General features: G+C 42.2%; 1 protein-coding gene across 3 annotated transcripts in view; it reads right to left on the bottom strand.

Annotated features, from left to right (window-relative positions):
- Positions 1 to 12,296, bottom strand: part of TSEN2 (TSEN2 tRNA splicing endonuclease subunit) — a 36,336-nt gene extending 24,040 nt beyond the window's left edge. For all 3 annotated transcript variants that reach the window (XM_008572872.1, XM_008572873.1, XM_008572874.1), the window contains exons 1-3: positions 12,108 to 12,296; positions 10,220 to 10,301; positions 7,122 to 7,158 (exon numbers count right to left, since the gene is read on the bottom strand). In XM_008572872.1, coding sequence (XP_008571094.1) covers positions 7,122 to 7,158; positions 10,220 to 10,301; positions 12,108 to 12,296 — 308 coding nt within the window. The remainder of the gene's footprint in view (positions 1 to 7,121; positions 7,159 to 10,219; positions 10,302 to 12,107) is intronic.
- Between the last annotated feature and the right edge of the window lie 258 nt (positions 12,297 to 12,554).

The raw sequence follows: 12,554 nt of genomic DNA, 5'->3' as shown, positions 1-12,554 counted from the left end.
AAATCTCTTATTCCACAAAATGTGAAAATTTATGTAATCTAAAACTGGTGGACCAAGTGTTTTAGGCAGACAGAGAAAATGGCCATCCTTTATCAGGAATCATTTTATTTTTTTGGCAGCTGGCTGGTAAGGGTAGCCGTAGCCGAATTCATGATCTCGATGTTATCCACACCGTGCTCTCCCAAATGAGCTAACCAGCCAGCCCCAGGAATCATTTTTTATTACTTTCAATTTTGGATATCATGTTTTCAGATATTCCATTTATAATATAAAAGCCTTTGTTTAGAATTGGAAAGCAAAATGAGAATTTCAATAAATATTTTTTGTGTACCTAATAACCTCTTCACTGGCTATGGAAAGAAAAGTATTCTAATAGAAATGACCTTTTTTCTCATGGTAATTTTCACAGATATTTTAATGAGAAAAAACATACTAAGTTTCTAAAACTTGATGGCAATACCTGTAACACTTCCCAAGTTACAAAAAAATATAGGTAAGACAACAACAGGGCTCTGCCCTTGTGAAGAAGTGTCCACTGCTGGGATGGTTTGTGTGACATAAGAAAGACCACATGTTGGAAATCTGAAGATCAGGAGGTTACAGACATTGTAAACCTCAAGTATGTTTTGTCTCTACCTACAGCAATTAATCCGAAAAGCATCTGAGACAACATGTGGCTTATGAGAAGGCAGACATAATTTTACTTTTCACCTTATTTTACCTGTGTACAGATGACTGAATATGCCATAGTTTACAAACAGCTACATTTCACACAATTAAACAAGGAAATTGGCTTCTGCTGTCCTTTAAAAAAAAGAGGTTCTTGGCTGCCTAACCCTGATTCATAAGAATCCCCAAGCTGTCCACACCTATCTATCCTATATGGGGATGAGCTTCCGTCTGGGCCTAATGGGGAATTTTACCTTGGATTTAAAGATTAAAACCTGGTGAGGCCATGCTAACACCTAAGAGGCTGTATGATGCAGGACTTTGGTACTGCATGTTTTGTGCTCAGCCCTGACTCTATCACTTGTAACTGTGTGACAATGCAAATCACTTACTTTCTCTGTGCTCGGTTTCCCTGCCCATAAAATGGGGTAATAGTAATACCACCTCAAAGAGCTCTTGTTATGTATTACTTTTATAAACAGAAAAACCAAAGCTGTCCCCAAAACAGCAGGGTGTCTCCTCACCTGTGACATGGACACTCATGCATACACTTCAAAGAATTTTCATTTGCATTTTCACATAAACAAATCACTGAGTCTATAGGCTTCATGGGTCTATGAATCTCCTTTATTTGAACACAAATTTTTGTGTCAATGTATATTTTTCTGGGGAAGGGATCCACAACTTTAATCAAATTCCTTGACTCAAAAAACGTGGAGGAACCACTGAATTAAAGGCAACAGTTCCTCCTTTGAGCGGGAGATCTGGAACTGAGAGTGAGCACATCCTGGGCACTGTGCTGCTCTTTGCAGTAGAGTGGTCAAGGCAGGTGTGAGTCAGATCTTTGCTCCATCATGTTCTTGTACTAGCTATGTAACCCTACCTCTCTAAGGCTCAGTGCCTCATCCTTAAACCAGGGCTAACTGGACTGATTTCATGGGGTTGCAGAGGATTAAATGAGATAAGACATGTATGTGCTTATTAGCACATAGAAGTACTCAATATTTTCTACTATATTGTTGTGGGGTTTTTAGGGGTAACCTCAAAAACAAATCAGTTTGACTCAATATGTATTGCATTAAAAAATACAAATAATATTTTAATGAATGGAAATGTACATCTTAATTAAGTGCTCTTTGAGAACAGAGGCAGCAATGTGGGGACGAGTGCTTCAGAAGGAGGTCCAGGTCCAGGAGCTGGCTCTTCTGTTTGATCCTGAGCTAAGCCACTTAGCATCTCTACCTCTGCTCTTCTGCCAAATGCGAGAACCATGCCTGCATTCCATTTCATCGTGATCTTGGAGGATCATCATGAAAGCTCAAATGAAACAGTGGGGGCAAGCGCATGCAGAAGACAGCCTCTGAGAAGGACTGGTGATGAAAGAGCCACACACACAGATGACTAAGACACATGGCACTGGGTCACAGAGCAGAAGGTGCCCTCTTGTTCGCTGGCAATGCCTCAAAAATCCAAGTCCTGTTGCCGTCAACCCCAAACACAGCTGGAGAAGCAGCAGGAAGAGAAAAGTGAAAAAAGTAAAAGGCAGAAAACATAAGGCAGAGAGCAGCAGGAGGAGGTGGCAGGTGTGATAAGAAGCAGGCTGGCCTGGTGAGCAGCAGACACATGCACTTCCCTGCTTTCTTACTGATTAATGCTCATTCATCACTGGAAGTTCACAGCAAAATGGTTTAGAGCATAGGTTCTGGAGTCACACTGCTTATGGCTTAGAGCATAGGTTCTGGAGCCAGACTGCCTAATGGCTTAGAGCATAGGTTCTGGAGCCAGACTGCCTAATGGCTTAGAGCATAGGTTCTGGAGCCAGACTGCCTAATGGCTTAGAGCATAGGTTCTGGAGCCAGACTGCTTAGTTGTCCAAATACTGACCTTGAGCAAGTGACTTAATCTCCCCGTGGTTCAGTTTCTTCACATGTCAAAGATGGATGGTAATAGGACCTACTTCCCAGGGATGAAGTGAGGACTTAAGGAGACAACACATAACCCTGTCCTTGGCACAGTAACTAGCACATGGAATACACTCAAGAAGTGCCAGTATGTGCAACTACTTTGCTGTTCTCACTATGTGTCAACACCTCTCAGGCTCAGAGCTGAGCCCACGTGAGCTTGAGCAAGCTGTTTACCGCTGTCTGAATTCTCCATTAATGAAATGGAAACAACTACACTACCTACCCTCAAAGGTTTCTTGAGAAGATGAAATAATACAGGTAAGGCACACAGACTGAGAACTGGCACTGTTGTAGCCGTCAGCCCCTGATGGCTCTGGTGAAGATGATGCCTTCTCTATCATAACACTTACTACAGAAGAGGGCAGGTGTTTGCTTCTCTCTCTCCCACTACACTGCAAATCCCTCATGAATCCTCAGCACATACCCAATGCCTGTCACACAGGCAGCCCTCAGTAAATGTGGGCTGGATGTTGGATCACAATGAGGAGGAGGGGACCAGGCTGGTCCTTCAGGGACACATCCCTACATATGGCACTCCCCCAAATGCATCACCCAAGGGTCCTGATGCTCACCTCCAGAAAGGGTTACACCAAAGGGTCTCATCACCCAGGGACAACTATCATTGGAAAAAGGCCAATTAGAGCGAATCCACTTGCAACAGGGATCAGAATTTCAGACTCATCAGTAAATAAACAATTATGATAAGTACGTAAGTTGGAAAATTAACCTAAAAATAGGTTAACCTAAAAAATAGGATAATGAATCAATTTTTTCTTACATTTAACAAAATTTAGATTGTGATTAAGTGTTATGAATAATGAATAAGGTATTGATATTGGGGAGGGGACATCATTTTCTGATAGAATTATACTGATAACATTTCTTGACATCCTTAAGTTCAGACAGTGAAACAAGTTGTTATAACCTGAAAATTTCTTATGAAAAATTAATCCCTACATAAGCATACCACCTTCAAGCTACACTCCTACACTGCCACTAAGTGTCAAGTCTATGACACCGTATCATAATGTTATGATAATGTAAATTCAATGTTAATTGATGGCAAATTGAAAATTTAAATCTTGCAAAAAGATGTAAGGTTCATGAAATCAAATAAAGTGACCAAAACACAGTATAAGAGTTCCGGTCAAGATGGCGGAATAGATGGTCCCCAGCGTCACTCTCTCCCACAAATCAACCAATTTACAATTATAAAAATGTAACAATAGCCAAGTTAGGGCCGCTGGAGCTCAGGGGAAGAGGAGGAGAGACCTACGGAGTGCATGAAGGGGGAGAAGCCACGATGAGAGAAAGAAAAAACTGCTCAGAGCATTGCAGGCCATGGCCGCTTTAAGGCTAGAACTGCTGAGTGCATGGAGCAGGAGCTGGCAGAAGCTGCAGCTGTGGCCTTTGGATGGAGTTGCTTGGAGGCAGCAGGGGAGAAGAGGGCCTTGGTGGCCCCCAGGACAACACACCACTAATAGGCTTCCTGTGGACCCACGCAGGAGAGAGGAGCCAGAACAGCTGAAAAGGGGAGCCATTCAGAGGCCAGTGAGTCATCACAAGGGACCGGCATAGGGCCTGCCCCATGGGAAGTGTTTGGAGCATGGGCAATGGAGGAGATGGGCCCACTAGGAGAACACTGGGACACAGCAAGGACAGCCCCCTAATCAGTGCAGGACCACTTAGAGGAGGCTGGTTGGGAATGCAGAATTGCATGGGGTGCAGTTTGATGAAAAGATTCAGGTCCAGATCAGAGTTTCTACACAACCCAGGTGCACTGGGTCTCTGGAGAGCCAGAAGTACCAATAAGGTCAACCGTTAAACCCTGAGTATCAAAAAAAGTCTTCCCTAGGGAAACAGCAGCAAAGCAGCAATTTAGCTCAACCACACAGCTCAAGTACTGGTTCCCACAGGAAGTTCTCCCATTTTAGAAGTAAGCAAAGGACAAAAAATTAGGCATGGAGCTGGGGACCAGACCCTCCGCCCATAGCCAAGCACACTGCCAGTGCCTCAGGGCCCCACCGGGGGCTGGGGTATGGAGCCGGGGACTGGACCCCTCCACCCCCCAACCAGGCACACCACCAACACCAAGGAGCATGCTAAAAACATCACCTCCATGTGAGTGGCCCACCATAGCCACTACAGTAACCACAGCTGCAACAAAAGTGGCTAGACATCACAACCACCACGCAGATGGTCCGCCAGCCACTGTAGTGCATTGACACAAGGACAGTCACCAGCAGAGACCAAAGAAAAGAATAGGATGTCTCTCTCCACAAAGCCCATTCCAGAATGACAGAGAAGCATTTGCTCTATGATAATACTGGGGGACCTGATCACACATCTCAGCATTGGACAGATCATCCAGGCAACAAATCAACAGAGTAACCATTACTCTTTCAGAAGGAGAGAAGAAATCTAGGGTCATCAGTGGTGGGAGGGGGGAGGGAGAGAAAGATGGGGAGAGATTGGACAAGGGGCATAAAGACAAGGGGAATCTGTAACAATATACATACTAGTAATATTGATTTGATCAATATATGTTACCATCAAATCCCAAAATATGTATAGTCGATTATGATTCAATAAAATAAATAAATAAAAACACAGTATGAGAAAAGTAATTAAAAAATGAGAATCTGGTAGTAGACTAGTCAAGAACTGAAGAAAAAATCAACTAGGATTGATAACACAATAAAGCACTTCAAAAGTGTTCAGGAGAGAAGAGAGAATGTTTGAATGTGGACTGAGTCATACAGGCCCCTTTATTAGAAATTATTTCATATTATCACACATTTGCTTCCCCATGTAACTCTGTAGCTGTGGGGCCTTGGATAATGAATAGCTGGACAGCACAGACTTCCTGGACTATGTTTTGTAAATAACACATATGAGGATTATTGTGGGTTGACTGTGTCCCCCCAAAATACATGTTCAAGTCCTAACACCCAGTACTAGTGAATGACTTTATCTAGAAATAGGGTCTTTGCAGACATAATCAACTTAAGATGAGGTCAAACAGACCGGCATCCTTAAAAGAAGAGGGAAATTTGGACACAAACAGAAACACACAGGGAGAACGCCCTGTGAAGATGGAGGTGGAGGCCAGAGTGATGGATCTGTAGGCCGAGGAACATTTTTCCAGCCACCACCAGAAGCTAAGACAGGCAGGGAAGGACCCTACACTAGAGCACCCTCCCCAGCCAACACCTTGATTTTGGACTTCTGGCCTCCAGAACTGTGAAAGAATAAATTTCAAGCCATCAGGCTTGCAGTACTTGGTTATGGCAGCCCTAGGAAACTAACATGAGGATCAATAAAACTTCCTGGAACATTACACTGCAATGTTTCCAAAGGGATGCTCGTCAGGGTGGTGGCAATCTCCCCCTCCTGAACATCTCACATACTCAAACTGGCCTGAACTCTGGTCATCTTTACCACCAGGATGCAGTTCTCATGGGCAGGCTTCTGCTGCTTCTGAATCCTAGGTTTTGGTTGCAGCAACCTGCCCATACGGCAGCCCCTCCTGGGATGGGGACCCCTCCCACAAACTAGAATCCCACTCCTGCTTCCAGCCTGGCATCTCCCATTGCCATGGCTTCTCTGCCACTCTGCTGGCCAGGGGGTTACGGGGCACACAACCCAAGAGGCACTGCCAGACTCTGCCAGTACATGTCAGAAGATGAAAACTAACCACTGCAGACCTGAGTAGTTTTACAAGGATTCATAGGAGAATTATACCTTGAGCACCACAGGGACAATGAGCACATTCAGTCAACAAAATCTTAGCAAGAGACCACTAAGTGTGGGGCTGCAGGGAGGAGCAAGGCCAGGTTCCTGCTCTACAAGAACTGACAGTCTGGACCCAAGTGTGCGAGGGGTGACACAAGGTGCGGCATGCCAAAGGCAGCTCTGTGGGGCCAGAGGAGCAGCACCTGTCAGCAGAGGGGATGGTGGTGAGGAGAGAGACTCTAGGAGCGATAACACATGAGCGGGATCATGAATGTGCAGGAATCAGCCAGGCAGTGTGGGTCAGAGAGAGATGTTCTGGGATTGTCTAGGAGTGGACAAGAAGGGCCTCTGTGAAAGCTGCTTTCTCTGACCCTACAGGGTAGGGCAAGAAGGGAGGATAGGACAGTCTGTGCCCACACAGGGCAGGAGGCCAGCTCTAAATCTAAGGCCAAGCATCTTAGGACTTAATAACATATCCATTAAAGGAGAGTTATTCATATTTTGGAAGGAATTAAACTGACAAAGCATTGAGCTTAGGATTCTTTAAACAAACAATAATGCAACTCAATGCATTTCAAATATGATTCAATCCACGTTAAATTCACACATAATTTTCAAGGATACATCTACTACCTAACCCCCCCCCCCCCCAAAACCAAAAGAGTGTGGACTGCCACACTGAAAAAGACTATCTAAAAACAGAGTGCATTTAAATCATAATTTTGATCAAAGCCAAAGTTCATTGTTACTTACCTCTTTGATGTGATTATAGGCATGTTTGTCTTCATATCTGTAACAAAGAAGTTCTATTAGTTTCAGACAAATTTTCTTTAAGGGGACAAAACACTGAAAACCTAGGAAAGACAAAAAGAAATTCAAGATTCACAAAATCACATGCCTAGAAGGTTAGTACCATGCAATCAGTGATGGCAAAAACATGCTGTGTCTGCCACCCTCCCCTGTGCCCACACCATGGGCAGGCGCTGCTCGTCACTCCCGCCACTCTCGCCAGGATTTGATGCAACCTCAAAATCCTCAACCCAGCGCTCCAGCTAAGCAGCGATGGCAAGCAAAAGGAAACCTCTCTGCCCGGCAAAGGGAAACCTCTCTGCCACGTCTGAATACTTGGATGCCAACTTTCAGATGAGCACCTTGAGGCCCTAGAGATATGCACTTTACCGCCATTCTCCCATCTCCACTGAAAGCTCCTCATGTGCATATAGAAAGGGCTGGAAAAGTAAACTTAATGGCAGTGTTATTTTTGGCATGGATTTGAAAGTTCTGGGGCCCAGCTCTAGGCATCAGGTGGGATGAGTCTTTCCACCTAAAATGTTTATTGGGTCACCTAATGGTCTGGGTTTTAGTCCTGGGCCTCCCTGGTTCTGCCTTTGGGCAAGTCCTTTCTCCTTTCCCAAACTCAGCCTCCTCTGCATGCATTAAAAGTTTAGAGTAGATAATGCTTTAAAACCCTAAAAAAGTGAGCACAACCTCCCAAGATCAGCAGACTACCCAGCAAACCTGTAGACTAGTGAGCAATACAGCTGCTGTTTAAAGCCAGTGAATTTGGGGATGGTTTATTAAGCAGCATTATTGGGACAAGAGATAACTGATACAAAGTCCATTCCATTAGGATTGAACAGTCAAACTGCTATGTTTTAAAATTACTCCAAATAGTTTCTCCCCATATACCAACATGATATACATGTTTGGTTGTTTCGTTTTTATTAAAAAAATTACTTTTTAAAATTTAACTTTGTTTTACAATTATGTAATACATTTATACAAGGTTTCAAAGTCAAATCTATAAGGTTTCACCTTTCTCCATCCTGTTTTATCCCTTCCCATGGGCATTTAAAAAAAAATATGGTTCATCCTTCCATTTAAAAAAACATAAGCAAATATGTACTTATGGACCCCCTTTTTGACCATAGCACACTGTGCACCTTCCTTTACCTTACTCTCTTCACTTAACAATGTATCCTACTGATCTCTCAGTCCTGTCTTAGCTCCACAGTACCTGATGACGGGAATGCACTATATTTATTCAACTGGTCCTCTCCTGACGGACACGTGAGTTTTTCCCAGTCTTTGAACATGACTAATAGTGTAGCAGTGAACAGCCTTGTGCTAATTCTTTTCGTATTTTTGCCAGTGTATCTTTAAGATAAATTCCTAGAGGAAGGATTGCAGGGTTAAAAGGAAATGCATATACTGGACAAGTGGATATCCACATTCAAAACAATGAAGTTGTACCCTCACCATATCCCACATATAAAAATTAATTCAAAATGGATAAAAGACTTAAAACTATAAAACTGTTAGAAGAAAACATAGGGAAAATCTGCCTGAGTTGGCAATGGTTTCTTAAATATGAAACCGTAAGTATAGGCAATAAAAGAAAAAATAGATAAATTGGACTTCATTAAAATTAAAAACTTACACCACTTCACACCTATTAGGACAACTATTATTTAAAAAGAAAAGAAAAAAAGTGTCAGCAAGGAGGTGGAGAAACTGGAACCTCTGGTGCATTGCAGGTAGGAATGTAAAATGGTACAGCCATGTGGAAAACAGTGTGGTGGTTCCTGAAAAAGTTAAACTTAGAATTATTATATGACCCAGTAATTCCAAAAGAACTGAAAATAAGAGGCTCAAACAGAATCTTGGGTGCTAATGTTCACAACAGTATTATTCACAATAGCCAAAATGTAGAAACTACCTGAGTGTCCATCAAGAGGTGAATGGATAAATGAAATGTGGTATATTCATGCAATGGAGTATTATTGAGCCATTAAAAGGAATGAAGTTCTGCTACATGCAATGGCAGGCAGGAACCTTGAAAACATCTATGCTAAGTGAAGGAAGCCAGACACACACACACACATACACGCACGCACGCACGCGTGCGCGCGGCTGGCCCATTAGCTCACTTGGTTAGAGTGTGGTGCTGATAATACCAAGGTCTAGGGTTTGACCTCTGTACTTGGCCAGCTGGAAAAAAAAAAAGAAAGCAAGCAGCCAGACACAAAAGGACAAATACTGTATGATTCCACTTATATATGAAATATCGAAAATAGGTAAGAAAACATAAAGGTTACCAGGGACTGTGGGGAGAGAGGAATGGGGGAAAAGAAAAGTAAGTAAATGCACACTTAATTTTGTTAGAGATTACTAAGTTCCTCTCCGTAAGGGCATACCACTTGCAGTCCCACCAGCGATGCATTAGTGTCTGCTGTGCAGGGCCATATTTCTCTAATTATCATGAGAAATACACTAAGAGAAAAAATTTGTAAATAAAAGAAAAGAGGACCAGCAAATGAGAACTATAACATTAGTATGTTTTAACAAATATGATAATGTCATGCTTATTGCAAATTCTAGTTCTGGAAATAAAACACAAAACTCATTTTGCATAGTACCACAGGTGAGCAGGTACTTAATCACCAGAATCCAGCACACGCACAGTACCCTGGCAGGCAATATTTAACAACAGAAAAGCCTGAAGAACACTTTTGGGGGGGGGATCGGCGGGGAGGAGAGGCAGCTGTTTGATACAGGGATCAAAACCAGGACCTCAGAATTGTCAGCACCATGCTCTCACCAGCTGAGCTAACTGGCCAGCCCCTGAATATCACTTTTGATAATGCCAGAGTAAGATAAAACACATTTTCACCAATTACAAGTACCTTTTTGCTTTGATGAGAATTATTCCAGGTGTTATTTTTGGAAGTAAAATTGCCAGTGTGCATGTTACTTCTTCTCTAGAACTTTACTATATAACCTGAGATGTAATATCAAAAATGAAAGAAAATGGTAATTTGCCAAAAGAACTGAATGATGTACAAGTTTACCTTTCCATCTGGCAACCAGCTTAGGATCTGAAATTGTGAAGTTTGGACGGCTTCTTGAAAGAACACCTTTTCCAAAATAGCCCTTCCAAGAAGAGAAAAAACAAAGTTCCCGGTTATCAGTTTTTCAGCAGAGACCAAGTATAATTATTTGAGTTAACAAGAGGTTCACCCCACTTTTCACAGCTTCACACTTTCCCTTTGATTATCTAATGATTACTAACGATGATTTTAGCTTTTTATCTCTCCAACTGTTCCTTTGTTTTTGTGGCTGGCCGGCACAAGACTTGAACCTCTGGACCTTGGAGTTATCAGTACTGTGCTCTAACCAACTGAGCTAACCAGCTAGTCCTCTCCAACCACTTGAAGAATACTAATAAGTTTTTAGCACACCTCATTCATCTCATAAGTAAGACTTCAGTCTGAGTCTGATGAGCTGAGGGCAGGAAGAGGCAGACTTTCTTCCCCACATGTGGTTCAGGAACACAGTGTGCCTGCAAGCAGGAGCCATGTGTATTAGGTACAAAAAGCTTTTTGGATTCTTTTGCACTCCAGAGTTGAAGTATTTTTCTTCCTACTGATTAGAAAAAATAAATATTTCCCCCCATTTTTAAATTATAAAATATTTAAACACATAGAAAACTGAAAGAATAATAAAATGAACACCGTTTATCCTCTACCTAGATTAAAAAACCAGAATAAACAACGTGAATAGCGCTTTATAAAGCCTCTTGCTTAATGTTGCGCATTACGAATGAAGGCCTCACTGGTGAGCTGTCGGGGGACAGTGCCCTTGGCCCATTCAGGACCCTACCTCATCAGGGTCAATGCCACTCACTTTCTATAAAATGGCTAGAGAAGGCACATTTATGGACAGGAAGCCACTCAGTGGTTGCCTTGGTCTGGGAGTGGGAGCGCAGGTTAAGTACGATGTGCACAAAGGAACTTTCTGTGGTGATGGGAACAGTCTAAAACTGGATTGCAGCGATGGTTGCACAACTCTATAAATTTATGACAATCACTGAATTGTACATTTACAGTGGGTGAATTTTACGGTTGTAAATTATACCTCAATAAAGCCATTTTTAAAAATGCCCCCAGCAATGAATAGACTATGGAAAAAAAAAAAAAAAAAAAAAATAACAGTCTCAACCCAAACCTTTTCTTGCTGGAAAAGGTTGCACAACTCTATAAATTTATGACAATCACTGAATTGTACATTTACAGTGGGTGAATTTTACGGTTGTAAATTATACCTCAATAAAGCCATTTTTAAAAATGCCCCCAGCAATGAATAGACTATGGAAAAAAAAAAAAAAAAAAAAAGCTAACAGTCTCAACCCAAACCTGTTCTTGCTGGAAAACAGTAAAACCTAGAACTTGTCCTCATCTAAGAAGACCCCCAGTAGGAGAGTGAGCAGACAAGGAGCCAGAGCACATGCTGAAGCTTCTACTGATTTGTCTGTGAGCTGGAACAACCTGCCACTCTGTGGTTACTCCTGGGAATGGCATGGGAATTTTCACTTTTTACCTTTGTGGGGAATTTTCACTTTATAGCTCAATTTCTGTAAATTACTTGTTTGCCTGTTTCCTTTTTTCTCCTTTAATGAACATAAATTGCTTTTATAATTGAAAGACAAAAAAGGTCAGTCTGTTAATCCTACTTCATCATTAAAATGCAGGTCTGTGGGTGGGGGCTGTCCCTCTGTCACTTCATTACCTTCATCATGTATGGCTTTTGGGTACCCGCTCCAAACCGTACTGCTCCTTTACTGGGCCAAACTGCAAGGAAAGACTATGCTTGGGGGGATGGATGGGATGGGGAGAAGAAGAAAGGATAACCTGCTCAGGGTTGTCAGGAAGTAACCTTACCGAGGCCGCCTGCACTTACTTTCCCATACAGCTGCTCAATATCCTCTGCGTTCTTCACAATTACATTGTTGTTAATCATTTCAGCACGGAATATTCTGAATTCTTTCTTAGGACCATGGTCCTGGCCAAAAGGGATTGGCAATGGAGACTCATAACTTTCATAAACTCTTCTTTTCCTCTTGGGGGCATGGAAAACTGCTTCTGCCATTTTTCAAGGGTAACTGTTCCTTAGAGAGTAAGCAAGCAGAAAGAAACAGATATTCAATCAAAAACTACAGTGATCAAAATTGTGAACTCATTTATACCCAGGCTCAGAAAACTTTGCTGGCTGTGGAAAAAAGAGAACATTTATAAAGCAATAAACTAAAAGACACAGAGCAATAACATCTTGTATGAGCAGTGCAAATCACATTTATCTAGAATATCTTGATTAATCCCCACAACAGCCCCCAAGTCAGTGGTATTA

Source organism: Galeopterus variegatus, unplaced genomic scaffold (assembly GCF_000696425.1).
Source record: "Galeopterus variegatus unplaced genomic scaffold, G_variegatus-3.0.2 Scaffold845, whole genome shotgun sequence".
In the NCBI taxonomy this organism is placed as follows: domain Eukaryota; kingdom Metazoa; phylum Chordata; class Mammalia; order Dermoptera; family Cynocephalidae; genus Galeopterus; species Galeopterus variegatus.
The sequence above is the reverse complement of the archived record's forward strand: the minus strand, read 5'-3'. Positions and strand labels throughout refer to the sequence as shown.